This window comes from Panicum virgatum, chromosome 7N (genome assembly GCF_016808335.1).
Source record: "Panicum virgatum strain AP13 chromosome 7N, P.virgatum_v5, whole genome shotgun sequence".
Taxonomy (NCBI): domain Eukaryota; kingdom Viridiplantae; phylum Streptophyta; class Magnoliopsida; order Poales; family Poaceae; genus Panicum; species Panicum virgatum.
The window spans coordinates 19,176,747-19,202,473 of NC_053151.1; the positions used below are offsets into that span (position 1 = coordinate 19,176,747).

Consider the following 25,727-nt stretch of genomic DNA (forward strand, 5'->3'; position numbering starts at 1 on the left):
TTTGTGACGGTCACTTCTGGGCTTCTGGGTTATTACAGGTCTTATCTCCAACCAGCATAACATGTGTTGACGCAAATTTACACCAAGTAGTACTCACGGCAGGTGACTTCAGCACGCAATATTAAGTTTGGAGTTTGGAGACGATACCTCAATACTCTCATTAAGGAATAGTAGGATTTCAAACTGAATACCTGTAACTGGTAAACTCCTCACAGTGCAGTTGCTACAATCAAATCTGTCCCTGAATGCCTTTTGAGGATTATTTTGCTCTTAATGTCATCCTAAATTGCCATGACAATAAATTATAGATGATCAAGCCTAAACAAGCAGATCAGGAAACATGTCAGTGTTGTGGAATAATCCTGCCATCTGTCACCATTCTGTTGACTCGACAAATTCAATTGAGCAGTCAGACAATGTGTACGATCCTCTCCTCCGATCCATCAGATCAAAGGAAGCTGCAGGTTAGAAAGTTAAAACATTTTAGTACCAAAACTACAGATGGCTAGAAACTGATTCTGGTGTACTTCAGGAAACAAGTAGTTTTATCAGGAAACATGATTTAGAGTTGCATTATTTCTAATAAATTCTTTTATATTGAATCCCTCAAAATGCAAATGATTAAACAGTAACAAGTAAATAGGCACCGTTACACCCTTTCTAGGCAAATTGTTTTCAATATAAGGCTTGTAAGGTTTCATTTTAATTCTTATTAAACAAATATTTTCAACAAAAGAAATGAGTATTTTGGACTTTAGATACTTTCAAATTAGGAACTGACGGTAGTGAACTAATCCCGATATTCATTGCAAATCGGATGAACACTATATCAATATACTCAGAATTTGCTCAAGATGATCATGAACTATGGAACCTGATTTCTTCAAAGAAAAAAACATGGAATCTGCTTTAGCATGGATTTCTCTACAAATCCAGGTGTCTGAACAGATAATGATGTTAAAAGAATGTTCAATGTGAATGGAGGAATGCAAAAACGCCTCCAGTGACATAAGAATAAGATGCTAATTCAAGACCATGCAAGATCAAAATGGGGCCTTAATTTGTTTGTATTCGGTGCTAAAACTTTCAGGCTGGTAGAATCTTGTGGCAAATATCATCATACCCAACTGTATTGCTCTCTGCCCCCGTATCATTTTGGAAAAAGATTTCTTCCTGCTCCACTTTACCAGAAAAAAATTGTACTCAAAGCTATTACAGTACTGAACTGTAAGCTCAAATTTGGTTGAACATAGTAACAAATAATGCCACTTACTGGAAGAAGGGTAAAATTCATGGGAGCCATATGCATGCGTTCATGGCCATAGAATTTCGAGTCCCAGCTGATGCCGGCATTGTCCCCTTCCACCCAGCAGTGCCCCTACAACATCTCCCGCTTCTCCGCGACCTGGATCCATTCCCTCGGCAGCGCAATCAGCCTCCGGACCATCAGAAACCGGTGCTCCGTCGGCGGCCTGCAAACCAGGGCCGTCGAATGGGCAGTGCAGCCGGCGCATTAGCACCGGGCCGCCCATTCCTAGGGGCCACCAAAATTAAACCCAGTAACTGCTAATACACATGCTAATTTTATTAACCTAAAGTACAAAAGGCCAAGGGAGGTAACGTAAGATGCAAATCAACTCAAACTAGTGCTGCTATAGTGCCGCGATGATTTGTCTTCCCTTGAACTCGACGCCGCAATCACGGCCGCACGCCTGCTGCTGTAGTGCCGTGCCGCGAGTTGCCGTCGAGTCATCGACCATCGGGTATCCTGTATCCCGCTGCCGGCCGGTGAGGTCAAACGACGGTGCTGAGAGCAGCTGGCTAGCGGTGACGCCCCTGCACTTCAAATTTCATGACGTGCTTGCTTCGGGAGGCCTGGGATGTGGACGTGATGTTGGTGCTGTAGTCCGTCCAGACTAGTCCACGCTAAGAATACTAGACAAATGGCACTATTTAATAGAAGCTAAGAAGACTTGGTAAGACAAATTCACTCTTTAATCCTTTAGCATGCTTGAAATATTGTAGTTATATTATAAAGTATGAATATATTTTCATTATTTGCATTTTATAATATAATTATGGGGCCACCATTTGTGTTCCGCACGAGGGCCACCAAAACTTTGGTACGGCCCTGCTGCAAACGCATCAGCGAGCGGAAACATCAAATCAAGAAATCTGCCGCAGCGGCAGCTGAGAGTTGACCTGAAGACGACGACATCGCCGCCGGAGAGGTCCCCTTCGATGGTGTCTGAATCGGATGAACACTGAAGAAGAGAAGTAACTTGAAGAAAGGTGTTTTCTGAGAGTGTTGGCGGGTTTTGAAATGGACTCGTTATGGCCTAGTTTGGAAGCACCGAATCCTCCCGGGTTCCCGGCCTTTTTCGTGGGGCTGGAAGCCCACGCGGAAATTGGCCCAGGTCAAACTGCTTTTCCATTTGGAAGCCCACGCGCGAAAGAGCCTGTAGCCTAGTAGTTACAAGAGCCTCGGTAGCACCTGAGGTCCTGGGTTCGACTCCCCATAGAAGCTAATATTCTGGAATTTAACGGCAATATCCTTTCAGTGGTAGGCAACGTTCCCATCGACAGCGAGACGCATGTGGTGACTTCGTCAATCTCGAGAATTTGCCGGCTCAGTCTTCGAAGATGCTCATAGGGGTAGGGTTTGCGTATGTGTATTCATAGGGGTGTGAGTGTGCGTGCGCTATGAATGTCTTAGTTGTACTGTGTAATCTAAAAAAATTTGGAAGCCCACGCCAACGGGTTAGAAAGCTCGAACCCCCCGTTTTCCCCGGGGCGAACTCACCCCACCTCGAGACGTCGGGTGCCGCGTCCCCGACCGCGTCGCGAGGGACGCAACGGGAGGGAAAGGGGAGCAGCACCGCCTCTGCCCACCGACCTCTGCCTCTGGCTCCGGCTCCATGACCTGTCGCCACTCCTCCTCCGCAGCCGGTCGCCGACACCTCCACCCCTTCATCACCGTCGGTCACTCCACCTCCGCTGCCCCTCTGCCGCTTGGCCTCCCCGTCGCTGCAACCGCTCGGCCTTGCCGTCGATTTGCGGCCACACCTCAAGCTCAGCACATGTGAGTTCTCCCTCACCTTCTCTCCTAATTTCATATGGTTTGTACTCCTCCACCTCTCTAGATTCCCATGTGTAGATCTTGCAGATCTCGGCCACTACTATTCTCCAAGAACCACTCCTTGTTCATCTTTTTGCTGGTTACTGTTGGCCTAGGTAAGCCTCCCAACTTTGTACCGCATAATGCCTGCGTGCTTTTCTGTCTAGTTCAAAGCCCAATCAATTTTGTGTCCCGGTCATGTGGGGTTTAACCTCGTGGTTTTAGACTGAAAGCACCCTCTCTTGATTGCTTTATCCTATCCATTGAGATTGCTGTATTTGTTGTCCATTGAGCATTAGCATACACTTCATTTGGGTAGTTATTAGATTCATTAGCAATGAGCTATGCAACTCTTGCTATGGCTTTGTTTCTATCATCTTGTTGTGTGCGACTGTACACATATATCCGCTAGATTTATGCAAACTATGAGTGCACATGTCTACTTTAATGCTACACACTGCCAAAGAAAAGTAAACCGCACTACTGATTTTCTTGATGCACTCCATCATAAGAGACACACTGACTTAACACAGCAACCATTTAACCTTTCATTTTGTAATTAACAATTAAGATTTAACCAAGTACATAACTGAATTATCAACTCTGCATACCCAATATGACACTCTATTTTACATAGTCCTTTATATCTATACTAGAAAATGGATTCTTGGGAGGATGTGTAACTGAAAAATTTCTTAGGTATATCCAACGTGCTGATCACTAGCTCTGCTTATTTTGAAAATGTATTCTTGTTTACTTTGGCTGAAACTGTAGAATTATTGTTTTTGTTTGTTTACCCCAGCCTCTGCACATTTGTGTGGGTAAGGTTTGGGGCTTAAAAACAACCCTTCCCCAGACCCCGCACAGTGCGAGAAGCCTACGGCACTGGGTACGCCCTTTTTTTTTGTTCAGGGTAGCAGACCTAGCTTTGGCAATGGTGGCGGCAGTGCTTTTGGTGCAGGGGCATCTTCCTTGGAGTGATAATTCAGTTAGGCAGCACATTGATTTGATGGTATGGCGCTGCAGAATTAGCCCTTGCTCTATTTGATTTAGTCTCTCTAGCTGAGTTATGATAATTATCCTTTATGAGTTCTGATAATGATTGGTCATCCCTTGTTGAGCAATTATCCTATATCCAATTTTCATTATTTAAAGTCTTATGTGCTAGTGTAGATGCAAAGAGAAATCACTGTTATTTCGGTCCATCTATTGCCTGGATAGGGTATCAACAACCTGCTGGAAGTTTGATTGTAACTGCATTCTGAATTAAATACATTTATGTCTCAGTATTAAGTAAACTCTGTACAGGTATTTTGCTGCACCAGAGTTCAGTTTGGTCCAGTTTTAATGCTTAACTAATAAGTATACTACATTTGCTAATACTTCTCTCTAGAATGGCTATAATCAGGTTTGCTAATAGCTCTCTCTAGAATGGTTATAATCAGGTTTGCTAATAGCTCTCTAGAATAGAATGCTATATGTGAGGTATGTCTCAGCTTTCTTTATCTTGTGATAGAGGTGAGTGAGCCTCTTGTTTTGACCATTTTATTTGTAGAAAGATTGGGAGATATCCATGCAACTTAATAGTTCATGATATGAAATGTGTAACAAGCATGAGAACAAGCATGAGACTTCACACTGTTTTGCTGCATATTCGTGTAACTCACCATTTGTTTTGTGTTACTTTTAGAGGACATGGAGGAAGCAACACATGATCAGAGAAAAGTGAAGTGGCCTTCGTCATTAGCATCTAATAAATGTTCAAGATCATAGCTAGATTTGTTCGGGAACGTATCTGGTGGAAACCACAACCTTTTGTGAAAACCCGTGCAAACTACGGAAAAAAGTCATCTAAATTCACGAAAAAAATCACGCACGTAGATGATATGATGATACACAACTTTGTAAAATATCATATCCAAACTCGACTTCATTTGTGAGATATAAAAATAATAAATTTCAAGCTAACAAGTTGTCCAAATGATTTGTTATAAATTTGTTGTTTTTATATCTCACAAATGAAGTTGAGTTTGGACAAAATATTTTACAAGATTGTGTATCATCATATCATCTACATTTTGTTTGTGCACGGATTTTCATGAAAGTTTAGTTTCCACCAAATATGTTCCCAAGGTTAAATTGCTAATATCCAATCAAACATTATCAAATTGTACTATTTGTTGGTGCGCACAAAAATTAATTTTGGAATCGGACAAATTATTTGGTGGTGAATTTTCGTAAACTGTGGAAATTTTGCTCGAAATCTAGGATATATTAGCACCATGTGTTTTTCAGTTCCTTTCAATTCATGTTTTGTCGATATGCAATTTGTGTTGGCTCATTTATGTGCAAAGAAAGCTCAGGCTGATGTTGTTTTTCCCTTGTCCATACAGTTTCCCGTAGATGCACTTGCTAAAGGCCATAGTCCTCTTTTTAGTCTCCAAAGACCATATACTCCTGCTGTACCTTGCTTAATGACTACTCCCTACGTTCAAATTATAATTTGTTTAACATTTTTACCCAAAATTTGACCACTCATCTTATTTAAAAATCGTGTATAATGGATAAAATTACAATGGCCAGAGGTACTCCCTCCATACTCGAAAACAAAGTCATTTTGGACAATATTTGAGTTAAATATTGAGAATATAAATCATGAATAATGTTGTTAAGTTTCAAAATAAAAAAATCATATGAATAGATTTATCTTGGAGAATACTTTCATGAAATTATAAATATATCACTATGTGATAAATATTTTTATAAAAATAAGAAGTCAAAGTTAAGCTTTGGAGACAATGTCATTGACCAAAATGACTTTCATTGTACGGAGGGTGGTGGTTGAGTTGATACAAGACTTGTTTAACCTAGAAAATCTAAACTAAAAGAAAATATCAATATACACGGACTCCAATTTTCCTTTTATAGAGTCCATGCTGATAAAACTTCCTTATCGGATTCTTTCCATATACTCAACTCTGGTCATAAAATTACCAAGTTTTGGTACAAGCAGAACTATTCAAAGTAATTTTCAAAAATAATAATTTTAAAAGAAATAAATTTATCATAATAGTAAACTAAATATAATCATCATCTGACTGATGCCTATCGAGCTAGCCATATTCACATAAAAATCCTAAATGTATGATTCCTGATTTTTGAAAAAACTAGATTCAATCGAGGTACAAGCATGTTATATGTTTAAAAATGAGTATAATCTAGAGAGTCAAGTGGCAATATAGCTAAACTGCACTGCACCATGATCTAATTCATCATCATTATTACTATTACTACTATTATTACTATTATTACTATCATCATCATCATCATCGGAGTAAAGTTTAATTTCCCACCTTATAGTGTTGCAATTATCATAGTAGATTGGTAACAAGGACTGATAGAACTAAATATATATACAGTATTGTCGGTTCTAGACATGAACCTGTCACTAATAGTTGGAGATCGAGTGATGGTTTAAATGATGTTTGTAGTAATAAACCATAATCGACATAGAGTAATAAACTATGATGAACTGATGGTATGTAGCAAAACAAATTGTGATAGTCGTACATCATCACCTTTTTTTTGAAAGGTGTATCTTCACATTTTATTAATTAGACTGGTTTGACTTGTGTCTGGATGAGCTTGGACAGGGATACGTTTGGAAATGCGGTTACAGGTTGCTTCCATATTACGGAGTAATTGTGATGTGCATTTTCTACTTCATTTTCTTGGCTTTACACATTTTTTATCTAAACATGTAAAATTCCACATTACAAATCATTATAGTTGAACCAACGAGCAAGTACTTTTTTTGCAAAAAAAAAAGCAATGAGCAAAATAAAGGGGAAATATTCTGTGCGCACGAGGCTAGGTGTGCACGCGGTCACTACTTGCCACGTGTAAAGCTAAGTGGACATCATCGACGTGCAGAGACGGCGATTATAACTTAAACACCACCACAACCTAAGTACAGCCTACTAGGTATGCGCACGGACCCACGGTAGAGGGTGCACAGCAGCCAACCTTTTCAGAAGGTAGTGGAAGGCACCTTTTCCACATCTCGGACAGCAGATTATCTTTATTTTCAGTTTCCATACCAATAATACAACTCAAATTGGTTTCGGACAAGTATACTTGGAGATTATTCTGTATTTAGATTATTCTTGGGGTGCACACTGATTCAGAGTTTATTTTTCTTCCCTGAGTTTGCAGTTTGATGGTATAGGTTGAGTTTATTAGCAGAATAAATTCTTTTTAGGTAAGATCAGATACAGTTATTTGCAGTTTGTATTTATCAGAGTAGCAATAGAAAGCAGGGATACTTTGGAATATACTTTTGCTGCCAAATAGAATGGTATCTGATGGTTAGGTTTGACAATTTATCTGCAATTGAAAAAAAATGCAAACTGCTGATGCATATTACCTTTGATGTCTTTGGTTCACATTACCTGTAACATAATTCAAATTGGTTTCAGAAATTTACACTTTGAGATTGTTCAGTATTTATATGATTTAAAATATTACTATGTTTTGCAATAAAGGATTATTTTGAATATTGGGGTTCTGAAGTGGGTGGGCACATGCAGCGGTGTGTCAGGCCACTACGCGTAGTGGAGCTGTTAAAGTAGCCGGAAGTTTCAAAATAAAAGGCTTTGTAGTGCCGTTCGTACAGCCTATATGGTTCGGTTGTTTAACTATCTCAGTTTACTTAATGATGCCTGCGCGAAGTACGAATCTCAAAGCATCTTTTGAAATGGACGGCGCGATTGATGCGTGGGCATCCGCCGTGCGCACAAAATCCACACGCAAATAAACTAGAGAAATATTGTGTTGAAACAAAGATTTTAATACATTATACCAGGCGGTAGCATGCCAAGGCAAGTGGACACAACTCTCTAAAGACTTCATTATTATTGTCCTAAATTACTGAGACTAGACTATCAAAAGATATGACACCTATTGATTTATTCTTCCTCTGATGCCTCCAACCGTTTGCAAATTGACATGATGAGTCTAGCTAGTTCGGCATAAAAAGCAAGAACACCAGCCTTTGAACCCTCCTTTCATCCACTTGCGTCCCTGAACAGAAGCTCCGATGAGTTTTGCCTCAGTCCAACATTCGGTTTTGCACATCCATCCTGGACAGAATGGCATCGCAGGAGACGTATAGATGCAGTTGGCTGCACAAAAAAAAGGTATATATCCTTGTATCATTAACTTATAGTAAGTCCCCATGTCTTCTTGATTTCATGGAAATGTCCATGAAACTAACAAAAATGTAAAACATTTTGAGTTTGTTCAGGGGAAAATATGAGAACACCTTGTTTTTTGAATAAAAACAGAATTAGAAGACTAACAAAACCTACATATATACTTATGTGAATCTATCTGGGACCAAATAATAATCATCAAACTAATAAGTTAGGATAGAATAATCAAAAAGAGACATGAGCAGCACGAAACGGCCAAGCTCGCAGATGTATGATCTGCGTGTAGCACGAGCGCTAACAGAAGGCAGTAGAGAGCAGCCTGTTTTGAACTCATCTTCTTTGACATGGACAAGGTTTGACTGAATAGATAGGTATACAAATAAGCTTGTATTTATAGCATTCGTCGTGAGAGATAAGAAGGGATCAGCGACCATTTCTCTGCCGAGGTTATAGAGGGGATGGGTGACCATTTCTTTCTCCATCTTAGAGATAAAAGATACATCATTCCTAGATTATTTTGCCTTATCTTTGGCGTGGATACTCTCACTTTGCTTTTTTTTTTAGCTCCTCCTTGGCATAAGGACTGCATGACTGAGAATGACCGAGTACTGTCAAATAGTCACTGCATGCGTCCATGCAAATGCATAGAATCTTTTCCACTCGCCTTGAAGCCTTGATTCAGTGTGGGTGCTCATCAAAGGCATTTTTTAGGGTGCAAACAGATTCACCACAACCGTGACCCATGTATATTGGGATCAGAGAGAAGAAATCTTGCACACGTCCTGAATTCCTTCGGTGGCAAGTGGCAAACGGAGCTTCCTCATCCAGGTCATATAATCTTCGGCCCACTTGGCCCAACTAGTTTACCTTTGCAGCCTACTACCAGATATTTTCTTATGCTCGATTCAACAATCTAGGAACTCTATGCTAAGATTTTGGATAGACTAATTCAACATTTCATATGAATCAAATACCACACTTTCCACATTTATATCTACGTAGATAATAAATCTTCAAATACAACTACAAATCAGGTAGTTCGAATCCGAATCTCAATTAGGATATTATATAGTTATAATTGATAGATTTCCTTTTCTATTTCCAAAACTAATTGATATTTTTTTATCTTAACGGCAATTAAAAAAAACTTCCAGAATGTACCAAAAGCTCCCTGCGTTTCGATGTTCCATGTATGAGCCTCAAAGCGCCAGGTTTATGTCTCCATCGTCCTGGGCTTCTGCCTCCTTCCCCAATACAACAGTTACCGCTACAAGCACTACAAGCGCATAACAATACAATACACTATTACTGCTGGGTGCAGATACGCCATACACTTCTGAAACCCTTCACGTAGCTTACCAAAAACCAAATTCAGACGTCCATGCGTCACATCGGCTCCTACAACTGATCCTTATTTGTACAAACAGGGTAGCAGTCCAATTCACAGCCAGTCACTCGGTCCCTTCAGTAAAGTTGGCGGATAACAGAAATCGGGCAGAGTGCGGCTTTTTCCCCACGCTGCATCGCGTACTTCTTTGCGTGGAGATGGCACAGCGCAGCTCCGGCGACTGTCCACACGAAGCGGCACTTGCCGATGCTCTTGGTAGTCCTTGCGCGCTCGTAGACGATCCGGTAGATTGCACAGGCCTCCATGAACACCTCGAAGTGGTCCCGCTGGGTTTCTTCGAATTCATCAGCACAATAGAGCAACTGCAAGTTTATTTATTGCTCATGAGCGATGTATTTGTGCTGGCCTACCTTAGCTTATTCTTTATGGTTACAGACATGCCGGCAGTTATCAAGTAAGAAGATTGAATATGCTTACACGTTTATAGTACTGGTAGAGTTTTTGAAACTCATCGTCCTTTTCTTCTTTATCCAGATTAATAAGTTCCCTACTCTTTCTCAAGTACTCTTGGTAGCGGTCCTCCCATAAGGATTCGCATTTTGGGGTTGCCTCCACCTCAGTGAAGCATGGCAGCATCGTTATCTCTGATTACAACAAGCAAAAGAGAGACACGAGAAAATAAGTATATCTGTGTCGAAATATGTAGCTTCAGATTCATATTATTTAAGAAATTAGGAAAACAAGACCAGCTGATAGATAGCAACAGAAAATAATTCTGAGTTGCATACAGGGTATAGGGTATTCAATCACCGAAACACTGGAACTACAAGGTTGTCCAACATAAAGCTATAACTGATAAGGTTGTTAGATATATATGTATCTTTTGTAGTTTCCCGTTGTATAAGGGGTTTTGTACATATTTCCTAATACCTGTACATGTATATATTTGGGCCTAGAGACCTCGTAATGAATACAAGTGCTATTCATAACATGGTATACAGAGCCAAAATTTAGAGTTAGAGTTCCTTTCTCTCTCCCTCGTTCTTCCTCTGCACGTTGCACTTGCCTGCAAATCGTAGGCTGCTTCGTTGTGCAGCTTCCCCATCGGATCAATTCCTCTGTTTAGCCGCCCGCTCACCCGTCTCCCTCACCTAGGAGCATCCTCGCCGGAGTCGCCGCCCCTGCTCGCCTAGGTCCAGGCCGCCGCATCCAGCACCCCTCATTGATCATGGTTGTCGTGTAATTCTTGATTCTGACTCTTGTTGTATCCAGGATCGCATCACGGGTCTCCTAGTTAGTACTGGCCCTCGTCGACGTGATTCTCAGCATCTTTGGGAGCTTGACTGGCTTCGTGTTCCTTCCACTGCTTCTGCCAGTCTCGTGGGTTTTGTTGCATCTACATCATCCACATCATCTTTTGCTCAGTGGCATCATCGTTTGGATATCTATGTGGATCGCGCCTATCTACACTAGTTCGTCGTGGTCTTTTAGGGTCACTCTCTGGTGATGTATTTCTAGATCAGTGTCAAGGTTGTCGATTAGGAAAACAGCTCCAGCTTTCTTATTATTCTAGTGAGTCAGTGTCGAAACATCCTTTTGATCTTGTTCATTTTGATGTATAGGGTCCGGCCCCCTTCGTTTCGAAAGGAATCCATCGATATTATATCATTTTTATAGATGATTTTTCTCGCCACACATGGATTTATTTTATGAAAAATTGTAGTGAGGCTCTATCTATCTATAAAAAATTTGGCAACATGATCCGTACTCAGTTTGATACTTCTATTAGGGTCTTTCGTGCTAATTCTGCTAGGGAGTATCTATCTGGAGCTCTTCGTCAGTTCCTTTTCTGAGCATTCTCTTGTTCTGTGTTGCTGAGCGTAAGCATCGTCATTTGCTTGAGACTCCCCAGCTCTTATGATTGCTTCTTCTGTTCCACCACATTTTTGGGCCGAAGCTATTTCCACTGCCACTTATCTGATTAATATTCAACCCTCATCCTCTCTTCATGATGGGATTTAGTTGTGGCAAGCTGCCTGACTATTCTTGCCTTCGCCTTTTTTTGGATGTGTGTGCTATGTGCTTCTTGCACCTTGTGAGTGCACTAAGCTGACCGCTCAATCTTTTGAGTGTGTTTTTCCTGGGATATAGTGCTGAACATAAGGGGTATCGTTGTTGGGATCCTATTGGCCATCGGATGAGGATTTCCCGAGAAGTTACTTTTGATGAGTCTCGTCATTTTTATCCTCGTACTTCTCCTTCTGATGCTTCTCATGCATCTATCATTGAGCCACTCTCTTTCCTACTTTTTCCTAATACTCCTATTACCCCTATGTTTCCTCCGCACCTAGTGCCTTCTTCTGAGGCTCCTGTTGAGTCGCCTGCAGTCCCTTCACCTATGGAGCCTTCTTCTATGGTCCTTTCACCTGTGGTCCCTTGTTTTTCGGAGGATATTCCACAGGTTCCTATGGGTACTGCTTATGACAGTAAACCGCCTGTCACATGTGGCTACACACGTACTCAGCGGGCTGCGAGACCATCTTCTGATGCGCCTTCTCCTCTTGATGAGCCATCTTCCTCCGTTGAACCTTCTCCTCTTGATGAGCCATCTTCTTCCGCTGCACCTTCTGATGATGAGACAGCTTCTGATGCGTGTTCTCAACGATATGCTCTTCGTGATCGGCAGTCGATTCGGCCTCCAGATTGTAGGATAATAGAATAGAATTGGTGTAATGGATGATTGATAACTGTATTGCATCGAGACCTAGGCCGGTATATATTGGGGTACATGACTTGGAGGGCAAGCCTCTTCTACGGTATGTTAGAGTTCGGATACAATTCTAACCTACCTATTATAGAGTTCAATTGGCAGATTTCCTTACTAAGGCACAAACCAGAGTTCAGCACAGGTTCTACCTCTCCAAACTCAGTGTCGTTGATCCACCTTGAGTTTGGGGGGGAGGGGGGTAGATGTATATGTATCTTTTGTAGTTTTCCCGTTGTGTAAGAGGTTTTATGCATATTTTCTAATACCTATACATGTATATATTTGGACCTAGAGCCCTCATAATAAATACAAGTGCTATTCATAACAAAGGTGACACTAGAAAAAAAATCTTGGAATTGTATACAAATTTATGGCTGAAGGGGTTAAAGGAAAAAAGAAACACACTGAAAAAACACATGTTTTTCTAATGTGCATGAACAGAATAGACAACTCCAAATTTTACCCCAGTTTGTTTCTCAACCAAGTACCTTCATATCAGTTTCGGACCAAACCCAACTGAAACAAAAAATCCTCCAACGAAATTTACTCGTACATAACCAGATTTCGGGGATATCTTAGTTGTGTATATATACGAAGGCAGGGAATTAAAGCTGATGGAAACCCAATCAAAATTACAAGCCCTGACAATACAAAATTAGTTTACTATATCATAAACCATTATACAGGCCCATAAGATATATGACCAGTGAGCTTGCAAACTTACCTGCTGGAGAGTAGGATACGTATAATGTGGTCGATGTATTGTATTGAGCCCCTTGGACGGTATATATAGGAGTACATAGCTTGGAGGGCAAGTAGCCTCTCCTAGAGATAAGGAAGGTTATCCCGATATTACAATCAATCATAAACAAACCATATCCGGAGTTGCCTAATATACTCTAACATCCCCCCGCAGTCGTAGCGGTAGCAACACGAACGGCCAGACTGGAGAACAACGGAGACGTATCCCCCCTGCAGTCGGAACGCCGGTACGAAAGCTTTGACTGGAGACTCATGCAGATGATAGCCCTTTAGTGTCGTAGTAGCCGAAGTCGAGGTGGACGTGGTCGAAGCCGTGGAGGGGGCGCGGGTCGAAGCGTCGTCAAGGTGCTCGAGTACACGAACTCAGCAGCTTCTTGCCGGCGGATAACGATGGTAGACGGCGCGGTTTGCGACTTAGGTCACGCTCAGGACAGGGGTGGCGACGGCGCAGGTTGCAGCAAGTGTCGCACTCAGATCAGGGGTGTCGACGACGTCTTCCTTCAGGAACATCAACGGCAATGTCCGCGCGAGAACGGTTGGAGGCGCGGAGGCGGATCGAGCGCCTGCTTGACGAAGACCGGCGGCGAGTGGCGCCACCGCCTGAAAAGGCGACAACACCAGTAGGGTGGCTTGATCACGAACGTCGTCGCTGCAGCCTGGAGGGCGCAACAACAACCTAGTCCTTCGGGAGTGTCGATGATGAACGGCGACGAACGGCAGGGCGACGCAAACCGATCTTAGATCGGAAAAAGAAAAATAGCAGCAGCATCAAGACGGACCTGCGGGTACAATCTCGGGTGCACCAAGTGATGCCCTCCCAAACCTTATCCTCATCCGCCTGACGGCCAATGGACAAAGGAAGGGGCAAAACATAGGGGCGAGACCCGCCCGCGAGCAAACTCAACTGGGCGGGGAGCAGCCCGAGCGGATCCTCTGCTCCGGCCGCGCAGCAGCCCGACGACCCCCTGAGGCCGCCCCGCGGCGGCGACCTTGTGGATGGTGGCGTGGCGCTGAGGGAGGAGGGGAAGCAGGCCCGCGGCGACGCATTGGAGAGGACCGGTGGTGGAAGACAGCGGCGGCGCTGCAGCCTGGCGTTGACGTCGATTGGCGGTGCGGCGGCCCGCCAGCCCCGATGGCGCGGTGGTCTGGCGTCCCCGCAGTGGTCCTCTGCAGCCACAAGGGCACGTGCGCTCTGGGGTAGCGGTGCGGCAGCGCTGGTAGGAGGTGGGGTGCCTGGCCTGATGCGCGGGAGGAGCGAGCGGATCCGAATGCGGAGCCGAGGAGGACAACGGCGCGGAGGCATGCAGGCCTAGTGGCGCCCCCGTGGCGATGTGGTACTCGACGGGAACGTCGAGCGGCGCCGCAGGGTCGGCCAGGGGAGAGGTAGGTCCTTCTGCTGCTTGACGACGCGACGGCGCGGCGGATCAGAGGGATCCGCGCGCTGATCCTACGAGGGCGCTGCCTCCGGCGGAGATCGATCTCCCCGGGGGCGGCGCGAGGGCAGCGGAAGCCGAAGGACTAGGGTTTGAACCTGGACTCGTGATACCATGTTGAAGAGTAGAATGCGTATAATGTGGTCGATGTATTGCATTGAGCCCCTTGGGCGGTATATATAGGAGTACATGTCTTGGAGAACAAGTAGTCTCTTCTAGAGATAAGGAAGATTATCCCAGGATTACAATCAATCCTAAACTAACCATATCCAGAGTTGCCTAATATACTCTAACATTGCCCGCCATGGCTTTGCGCCTTCGAAAAAAAGAGGGGAGCTGGCTGTGGAATGAAAGAAATGAAGAAAAGGATTGATGTGTTTCCTTGTGCTGGTGTTCTGGCCCATCTATTCAAACTTATGGGCCTGTTCAGGACTGCTCACCACTCCACGTTTGCAGCTCAATGGAGTGGACTCCCTCCCAAATGCCCCAACTCCACCAAACCCTGGAGCAGCCAACTCCATGGAGCTTGAGGCCTCCCCTAGTTCATTTTGATGGATTTGGTGGACCAGGTACAAGGGGGCTCTAGAAATTTGTGGAGCTCCTCCACCATGGAGTTTTTGGAGTGAAGCTGAAAAACATCCAAAACAGGCCTATAGACCAAAAATTAGCATATCTCTGAACCATCCTCTGCTCCAGGCCACTAATTGTCACCCCATCGCGCACCAGCGACTAGAAAATGGATCCATTTTGGGGCATTGCTGAGGAATGAGGACAAACGAGACAGTACATACTGCTTCCTTCCTTCTGGACAGCACTACAATGAATATCCTCATGAAGCATGGATGAAGGTTTAGCAATATGTTCCCATTTGATATTACCTGATCTTTGCTTCATAAAGAACTATTGCTATGTGTTAGATTTGATTTGAAGCATATGGTTCATTTTGCAATAAATGTTGGCCGCCCACATCTTCAGCTGTAGAGGTTGGAATATAAACTATTCATATGGTTTTCACTTTGCAAGTATTGGCACATACATCCTCATGTAGAGAGTGGAATATTAACTATTCTATTATCTACAAAAATCACAGTGGACCTGAAACTAAATGAACTTGCAAAGTAGGAGTAGCAATCATAGAATAAACATTACACAAAACTATTTTACTGCAACAAAATATCAAACTCTACCAAACAAAGTGTAGGAGAGAATAATGGATGTATTCCTCCAACCCTAGAAGGGTGGGTATATATAATTCCTATAGCCTACCCCAACTTGCTTGGGAAAAAAGGCTATGTTGTTGTTGTATAGATGGGCCTCTATACACATGGGCTCAACATACACCAACACCCCCCCCCGCCGCAGTCTGAACTACCGGCACAGCGGTGTTCAAGACTGGACAACAAGAAAGCCAACACCCCCCGCAGTCTGAACAACCGGCGCAGCGGTGTTCAAGACTAGACAAGAAGAGAGTACAAAGAGAGTACAAAGGGCTAATTCCCCCCACAGCCACAACTAGCCACCGGCTACGTTGAGGCTGGAGCGAAACTCCGAGAAGGTCGAGGAGGGCAGCCCCTTGGTGAAGATGTCAGCAAACTGGGAGGTAGTCGGGACATGGAGTACCCGAACATCGCCGATGGCGACTCTGTCGCGCACGAAGTGCAGGTCAATCTCCACATGCTTCGTCCGCTGATGCTGGACGGGGTTGGTGGAGAGATACACGGCGCTGACGTTGTCGCAGTAGACGAGCGTGCTCTTGGCGAGCGGGCTGTGGAGCTCCGCCAAGAGCTGTCGTAGCCAGAACGCCTCCGCCACGCCGTTAGCGACAGCCCGATACTCCGCCTCAGCACTAGAGCGGGAGACAACCGACTGCCGCTTGGACGACCAGGAGACCAGGTTACCGCCCAGGAAGACGGCGTAGCCGGAAGTGGAGCGACGAGTGTCCGGGCAGCCAGCCCAGTCAGCGTCGGTGTAAATCACCAGCTCAGCAGAGGACGAGCGGTGAAGCAGAAGCCGAGGTCCACTGTGCCACGGACGTAGCGGAGGAGACGCTTCAGCGCAGCAAGGTGTGACTCCCGGGGATCATGCATATGGAGACAGACCTGCTGGACAGCGTAGGTGAGGTCCAGCCTGGTGAAGGTGAGGTACTGCAAAGCGCCGGCCAGACTCCGGTAGGCGGTAGGATCGGCCACCGGATCATCCAGATCAGCAGACAGCTTTGCCTGAGTGTCGACAGGAGTGGAGCAGGGCTTGCAATCAGTCATCCCAGCCCGCTCCAGGATGTCAAGTGCGTACTGTCGCTGGTGAAGGAGAGGACCAGACGGGCGAGGCTCAACAGTGACGCCCAAGAAGTGGTGGAGCTGACCAAGATCCTTCATAGCAAACTCCTACTGCAGAGAGAAGATGACACTCTGAAGTAACTGCTGACTGGAGGCTGTGAGCACAATATCATCGACATAGAGCAGCAGATATGCAGCCTCATCCCCACGGCGGTAGACAAAGAGAGACGTGTCAGACTTGGCCTCGGTGAACCCCAATGTTAGCAAGAACGTGGCGAACTGAGAGTACCAAGCCCGAGGAGCCTGCTTCAGACCATAGAGAGACTTGTTGAGCCGGCAGACCATATCCGGACGACTCGAGTCCACAAATCCCGCTGGCTGAGAGTAGTAGACAGTCTCTGACAGAGTGCCGTGAAGAAACACATTCTTCACGTCCAGCTGGTGCACAGGCCAAGAGCGCGAGAGCGCAAGCGAGAGGACCGTGCGCACCGTAGCGGGCTTCATAACTGGACTGAAGGTCTCATCATAGTCCACACCAGGTCGCTGAGTGAACCCCCGGAGAACCCAGCGAGCCTTGTATCGCTCTAGTGTGCCATCAGCCCGACGCTTATGCATCCAGATCCACTTACCAGTCACCACATTGCAACCAGACGGACGCGGTACGAGGTCCCACGTCTGGTTGGCAAGAAGAGCCGCGTACTCCTCTTCCATCGCGCGACGCCAGTGAGGATCCGCCAAGGCGTCGCGGACAGAGGAAGATACCGGAGAGACCCGCGGCTCTCTCTCGATGGAGGAGAGAGTCGTGGCCAGAAACGCCATCCGCCGAGTCACCATGGGATGGATATGCCGAGGATCCCGATGGATGACTAGCGGGTGGTACACCTCCGGCTCGGCTCGAGAGGGAGCCGGAGGAGGCGGCGGCGGCGACGGCTCCGGTGTAGGCGTCGCAGGAGCCTCCGGAGCAGGGGGCGGCGCCGGTGTCAGCGCCGACCGACGCCGGTACACCTGCACCGGCTGAGCGTACCGCTGCGGCGCCGGTGTCGGCGCCAAACGATGCCGGTACACCTGCACCGGCTGCGCGTACCGCGCAGGTGCAGGGGAAGGCACCGGGGCCGCGCGTGGCGCAGCAGGAGACACCGGGTCCGCGCGCGGCACGACCAGAGGTCCGGGGGCCGCGCGTGGCGCGACCGAGGGCACCGGGCCCGCGCTCGGCGCAACAGGGATCACCGGAAGCGGAGCCGGTGCGCCGGGAAAACCTACAGGAAAAGGACAGACAGGTAACGGTGGCTGAACCATCGGGTCAGTCGTAAACAGTGAATCCAACTCGGGGTCAGGAGAAGATGTGGAAGAGGTGGAGTAGGAGAACCCTAGTCTAATGATACCATGTAGAAGGGAATAATTGATGTATTCCTCCAACCCTAGAAGGGTGGGTATATATAATTCCTATACATGGGCCTCTAGATGGGCCTCTATATACATGGGCTCAATATACACCAACACAAAGTGCCAACTAGAAAGATAGCTTACGAATTTGTTTGTCATTCTCAGATTGTTGCGATATTGCTTTCTCAGTCTCATCATAGATTCTGCCTAGTATAGATGTTGAATGGTAAGATTTAAATCCTTTTTTCTCCATGAAGTGCGGATATGCTTCTACCCTCAGATCACGATCAACTTTTACCTGTTTAATGAGCATAAACATGGCATGAAACAATATTGAAGCAGAGCATGCTGTCACAAAACTAAATAACTCAGTGAAGTGAACTTTGGCCTTAGTATATCTAACCAAGAGGCAAGTAACTTCATTTCTTTTTTGCCAAACAGATCAAATATGAAAAAGGAAGATCGATATTAAATACATAATTTTATAGAAGCCTAGACCATTCCAATGCATTCCAAAACTACAAACTGTACAAGCGTAAGATTGGAATTAACCTTGTTACCATCTAGAGCCCAATAATAAAGGTTAACTAATTTAATCATCTTCTTCGCAATTGATTCCTTTTCGCCTTCATCAACTTCTTCTGTTATGAACCGATCCATATATGCTAACCAACAATCAGACGATATACCAAGTGCATAACTGGGAGGGAAATACAAACATGTACCGATCAGATCAACAGAATCAAACTCAAACAGGTCTTTTTTCTCGAAAGCGCAGGAGAACTACGCTTCATTATCTTAAGAAAAAAAGGGGGAACCCCCCCCCCCCAAAGGGTTACAGAAACGGAGGGACTGTAACACTCCCCAAAATAAAACTCTTTCTACTCTACTAAAAAATGCAACGGGACCAAAGCTAGACCAGACCCCCGAAACTCAAACAGGTCTTGCAGAGATAACAAATTTATAGTTAGGAGACTAGTGAAGAATCAAAGATCTCAGCATGCCCATGATATCCAATGTTTATTATTCTAGGAAACATCCTTGCATTACATAAAACAAACCATGTCGATCTAAAAATCCAGTTTTCAATGGAGTGTATTGCCAACGATGTTGTAATTAGTTTATAGTAACTTATCATTTATGCAGCTTATTTGTATCAACTAATGTGATGATGGCATTTTGGCAATCAATGATAAAATAAGAAAAAATGGAAAAATGCAACAATGACCTCTTTGGGTGCCCACAAGCTATACGATCCGATGTGCTTCGGTTACAAGAACACTATATATTTAACAGATAAGATATATCCATAGACTTGTAACATAGATTCAGAATATATCCTAAGTAGAATTGCACAAATTCATCAGTAGCCCCACTACATTCTAGACCTTTTATCTCGAACACGCAGGAGAGCTGCGTATCAATATATCAAGAAGGGGGGGAGCCAACGCCCCACCCCACACCCAAAACAAACAAACAAATGATACAGATTTAATGACCTGTATCCTGCCCACACATCTCTAAAACTGTCTCTCTTCTATGGAAACAAGGACAGGACCTAAAACACTTGACCAAAACTAAGTGGCTGGTGGCACAAGTGTCGTAGACTACCATATATCTCGGGAGGTGCCATGCCCTCCAAGTCTCCTGTACTCATATATATTGGCCGAGGCCTCAATGCAATATAATCCATCCTATTACACCAATTCTATCCTTCCTACAACAAGGACGAGGAGGTAAGAAACTCCTCGAGCCCCAGATATGGACCACTGTTGTAGCTCCTCTCTTACGACCAAGACGACGCTGGCCAAGTTAGGAGCAACCCCATCAAACAAACAGCGGTCGCTGTGGTTCCATAAAGACCAAGCTCCTAAGATGATGGCAGAATTTAAGCCTTTTCAGACCTGGCCATTAACACTTCTACTTGCACCAGCCCACCAATCTTCAAAGGACGGATCTTTTATTTGTGCGGCTAGTGTCTGCAAGCCAACTTTCTGAAGAAAGCTGAACCATATCTGACGGGAGAAGACACATGAGACCAGCAAGTGGTCAATGGTTTCCTCAGCCTGGTCTCAGAGTGGGCAGGCTGCAGGATGGCGAAGCCCAGACTTGTAAATAAGAAATGGCATTTGAAGGCACCCGGTTTTTGGTATGTCAGCATACTGCAATTTCATCTTGCTTTGCAATTAAAAGCATGACCATGTCGCATAATTGATAGGATATCATGGAAAAAATTCAAGAAATGTGATTCAGTACATAATAAAGAACGGTTATATGGTTTTTCAAAACAAAAGAGCTATGAACGATGAAATTCAAAACCAAAGTAACATCCAGTAAAAACTATGATATGCTTAATAATGGAAGAAATGCAGTACTTGGGTATAAACGTAGCTGTCAAGCATTCATTAAATAGTAATCTTTCAAGAACTGATCCATTAAAATCCAAGGGTCCCTTAGGCCTCTGCTGGGTCTCCTCAGGTTTGAATAGTGGAACCCAAGGTTCACTTTGCTTCTTGAAGCCCTTTAGTAACTGAAAAACACAATTTTTTTGCTATAAGAATTGGAACAACCGCTTTGACAAGTTAAAAAAAATAGTGCATAGTATGCAGTGTTTCAAATACCGGGCTATAGGATTTAGCGGCAGCCTTTTCCAGCTGCTAAACGGCACTATAGCCCGCTATTTAAAACACTAATAGTAATGTGTATAACAATGCTATTATGCTAGCACACGAAGGATTTAATTCTTTAAAACAAGAAATAACCTAATATTTAGAGAAAAAATCTAGTCAGTCTGGCTCTGCTTGATGGGGCAACAAGGAGGTGGCCAACCAGTAACCCATTGGCAATGAGTCAGGATGTAGCATTGGGGTGCCCTGCTGCAAAGCTGATGGTGTAGCGGCCAAGGCAGGCTGGCGGCTGAGATAGGGGTCAAGGGGAAGCACCAGTCATGGGGAACACGATGACAAAGGAAGCTCGATAATATTGTGAGATTTGAGAGTAAAGGAGATGTCCATTCAACAAAGAATGAAGTGGCAACAAGTTGCGCCCACTTGAGCTCAAGTCTACATCCACTTTGTCATGATGTGGTGCTTTTGCCATATCAAAGCACCCACTGCAGGCCATGTTCTCGTGGCATAACGGTTAAGCGTTGAACTCCGGGGGTTGATGAAACCCCGGCCTAGTTTTGAATCTTGGTACAAGCTTCTTTAAGACAAAATCAGAGGGATGTCACTCCTTGTCGAATTTTTTTTATGTTGAAAGGGTGGAAAGCAAGATAAGGACAAGGTTGCTATGGCATTTAGAATGATGCCATCTGTAACCGCGTCATGCACTCATTCAAATCGGAACTATCCAATTGGTATTCATATTTGAGAGTATCTAGATCCGTATTCGTACTCGAATTGAAACATGACAATAATGCTATCTGAATTCATATTCAATCACATCCCGTCTGTTTCCACACCTAGATATCATTTTTTGTCGAAAGTGGTGGAGTATTCCTATTGATCAGCCCAAGGGGCAATATATGTTAGGAATGAGCGAAAACAAGGTGAAAAGATATCATCTAACACCTTAAAATAAGTTGAAATTAACTCTAATGGAGACTACATCCTCCAAAAGGCTGTGCACAGGTGCGGGGGAGTTGGATTGGGTTCTAGGTCCCATGCATTCTAGATCCCATGCTTGTGGAGCTGATTGCAAGTATATGTATACGAAGAGTAACTATTGCCATATCATGTGGATTCGTTGACATACTGAGCTCAAATAGTGAGTCAACAAGGACTGGATACATCAGCTTCTGATCAGTTGGTGATTTGTTCTGTAAAATTGAACCTTTTTTTCCTTTTTTTCTCGAATACACGTGAGAGTTGTGTATCATTATATTGATAGGAGAAGAAAAGAGTCATACATAGACCCGACACCCCCACACTGTAGGAGGAATAGAGGTGTGTATATATTGGGGTATATGACTTGGAGGGCAAGCCTCCTACGGTATGGTAGAGTCCGGATACAATCCGAAGCTACCTATTATTAAGATATCCCAAATATACTCTAATATCTCCCCACAGTCACAGCGGGAGCACCGCAGACGGTGAAACTAGAGAAGCCAAAGATAGGCACCAACAGACTGACATTCCCCCGCAGACATAACGTCGGTGCAGTATTAATGATGTGACTGGAGAAAAACTGGGGAAGCCTCATATGGATGATAGCCCTTTGTGCCGAGTCAAGGTAGCCGAGACGAGGGTGTATAGCCATGGTCGATGATGCCATGCGTAGGGTAGCCGTAGTAGACGTAGCAGTCAAGATAGCAATTGCAAAGGTAGCCGCACATGAAGCCGCTGGCGCGCAAGCGAGCACCAAATAGTGGTGGCACGGAGGCCCTGTAGACGAAGACGGTCATGCGTCGAGGACAAAGCGAAAATGACATCGTCAAACCGCCAAGGCCGAGGTAGAGTACCGAGTTCGCCAGACCCAGCAGCGCGTCGGGGACGAAGGCACGCGTCGGTGTTGCCAATACCGGACGTACAAGAGAGGGCGCACAACCAAGCCGCAGAGGAGGTCTCAACGACAGATGCAGTGCAGAACGGCGATGGAGAAGAAGCCGAAGCAACCCGCGGTTGTCGGAGTAGACGAAGTAAGCGAAGTATAGACGACGGTGGTGGCGACGTGGTCGTGCTAGACAAAGCGTAGAGATAGAGCAGCCAAGAACTAGCCCAAAGGCCAGCTAGTTTGGCGTAGTGGACGCGGTGGCGGTGGTCGTAGAAGTCGGCGAAGAACTCAAAAAGCTGGATGAAGACTGCGGGTGGGCACGCTGCTGCCCGAAGAGGTGGCGCAGCGGCAGCCCTCCGTACTCAATGAAAGAGCACACTCAACGAGGACGGACGTCACGGGAGCCGGGTGGATCACGCACATCGGCTGATCAGACCGAATAGCGTGAGGCGAGACGACGGTGGGAGAAGTCGGTGAAGGTGCCCCGATCGGTGATGACGAAGACAAGCCGGCCAGGGTCGACGTGCGGACGAAGCGGCAAGGAGGGCTGTGCGGACGGTGTCCCCTAGGGTGTCGTCCATGTTGCCATGCCGCACATTCATAGGTGAGGAAGTAGCCGGTGAAGTCGACGCCGACGTCGAGGTAGAGGGTGAGGTCGACGAGCGTCGGGCAACGCAATCCCGATCTCATCAGGCAAAATAAAAGAGACACAGCAGCATCTTGTGTAGAACCCTGGGTGCATGTAGCCGGCAGGGAGCCCTCACCCTTATCGTTTTCCATCTCTTCTGCCCGCCACGGTCAAAAACCAAAGTGCTAGAGAGAAAGAATCAGAGGGCGGGGACAATCCGGTAGGTGGTGATGTGGAGGAGCGGGGCGGATCCCGTCGGGGCGGCGGCGGATCCCGCTGGATCGAGCAGCTCCCCGCCAGTAGCCGTGGCGGATCCCGCCAGGTCTGGTGGTTCCCAGCCTGGAGCTAAAGCAGATCCTGTCCGGAGGTGGCGGCGCACGGTAGCGGATCCCGCCAGGGCGAGCGGCGAGCCGCGGCCCGAGAGGGGTCCCGCCAAGAAGCGACAGGCCCGGCGGCAACCCGCACAGGGCGGGCGGCGAGCCACGGCCCGAGGGGGGCGGATCACGCCCAGAGGCGGCGGATCCGGCGCCTGACGGCTGAAGGATGAGGTGAAGCGGGATGCCGCCAGGGGGGTTCGTCGGCGACGGGCGAAAGCAGCACTCGGTAGCCCCTGCTGCCACCACGGCAACGCGGAACGGAGCTGTCATCGACGGCTTCCATGGCGGGTGATGAGGTACGACCCGATCTACTGCTGCCTGACGTTGTGGGGGCGGCGGACTAACGGGATCCGCTGCGGAGAAGGGCGCTGCCCCCGCCAGAGATCATGAGCGACCTCCACGGGGGCATGCTAGGAGGCCGTCGAGGGGGCGCGCCGGCGGCGCGTTGGAAGACGACCGGCGACGCAAGCAGGGGCACAGGTGGCAGCAGCGGAGGGTGTAGCCTAGGATCCCAAACCCTAATCTCGTAATACCATGTAGGAGGAATAGAGATGTGTATAATGGATGGATTGATTGTATTGCATTGAAGCCTAATGAGCAGCCGGGAGGCGAGAGAGAAGGATACCTTCTGAATAGTGCATGTGTGTGGACGCCCCAGTGTCCATCACCCAGGCATTGACCTCGAACGCCATCTACCGAAGGGCAGAGATCATGAGGGGGACTGAGCTGGTGCCTGAGCCGAACTGAGCGCCGCGTGAGCCTGAGGAGGGGCGCCAAGGACGCCCTGACCACCACGCTAGAAGTGGCCTCCTGCGCCACCACTGCTGCCACCCTGCGCACCCTGCAGAGCAGCCCACGGGTAGATGCAAATCCATGGGCCGCTAGGGTTAGGTGCGCGAGGTGGCTGCTGCTACTGCTGCCCGCCGTTGGACCTCCTGTTCCTCCGGCGGCGTTGCTGCTGCTGCGGTGGACGCTGCTGCTATTATTGCTGGGGTGGGCGCGCCTGCTGCCATTGCTGCTGCAGAGGAGAGGGCGAAGACGTCGACGACATGTAGGAGGGACCGCAGCCAGACGAGGAGGCGACCAGGGCAGAGGAGGCGGCCACCTTTGCCTGATTCGCCAGGCACAGCTCCTGGAGGGCGAGCGGTCGACCGCCTTGGAGAAGGTCATACCAGCCTCGCTGGCGATTGTTAAGGGTATAATAGTAAATGTACTAGTGTCTAGGATTTGGGGTGTGTCCTATGTACTCTATATATTGCCCTTTGGGCCTAACTCAATAGAACGGATAGTTCACTGCTCTTCTTCTCCAATCGTAACATGGTATCACAGTCACGGTTGAAATCCCTGATCCAGTAGTCCCCCGTCGATCTCCGTTGCGCCGTCCCTAGGAGGGTCGATCTTCCCTCCCAGGGGCGGCAACTCCTCCGTCCAGCACCCCCAAACCTTTTTTTTTAGGTAGTGTCGCAGCAGCAGCAGTTCCGGCGCCTCTGTCCAGCCCGTCGCCGCTCGCCTCCTCCGCCGGCGCATCGTCTCCGCCGTCCGTCCACCTGCGCCGCCTCGATCCGGCGTCGTCCAGCCTCGTCTCTTTCTGATCTGCGCCGGATCTTCCCGTCGCAAATCCGGCCGCCTCGTCAATCCGCCCGTCTTCGTCCTCGCGGTCGGCGCAGCCCGTCGCTGCCGCCGTCCGCTCGTCGATTCGTCCCGTCGTCCCGTCGCCTTCCCAGCGTCGATTCATCGTTCCCGGCCGCAGATCGAGTGACGTCGGCCTCGATCCGTCTTCGAGCTTCTCCGTGCTCCGCCCGCCGGCCACTCCCTCCGTCGCGGCCATCTCCCTCGTTCGTGAGTCGCGGTCGTCCGCCGCCCTCTGTTGCTGCTCCTGCAGATGGGATTGGAGCAGCAAAGATCTGCTCACCTTCCAACTCCTTCAA

General features: G+C 46.7%; 1 protein-coding gene across 8 annotated transcripts in view; it reads right to left on the reverse strand.

Annotated features, from left to right (window-relative positions):
• Nucleotides 1-9,487: 9,487 nt before the first annotated feature.
• Nucleotides 9,488-25,727, reverse strand: part of LOC120681587 (probable RNA-dependent RNA polymerase 3) — a 40,952-nt gene continuing 24,712 nt past the window's right edge. For 4 of the 8 annotated variants that reach the window (XM_039963125.1, XM_039963126.1, XM_039963129.1 and 1 more), the window contains 5 exons: nt 20,676-20,830; nt 18,853-19,000; nt 18,445-18,598; nt 10,157-10,323; nt 9,488-10,041 (listed from right to left, as the gene is read on the reverse strand). In XM_039963125.1, the coding sequence (XP_039819059.1) occupies nt 9,796-10,041; nt 10,157-10,323; nt 18,445-18,598; nt 18,853-19,000; nt 20,676-20,830 (870 nt within the window). In that variant the 3' untranslated portion in view covers nt 9,488-9,795. Of the gene's footprint in view, nt 10,042-10,156; nt 10,324-18,444; nt 18,599-18,852; nt 19,001-20,675; nt 20,831-25,727 lie in introns of those variants that run through there. The other 4 variants (XR_005677916.1, XM_039963128.1, XM_039963130.1 and 1 more) reach the window with 4 other exon arrangements.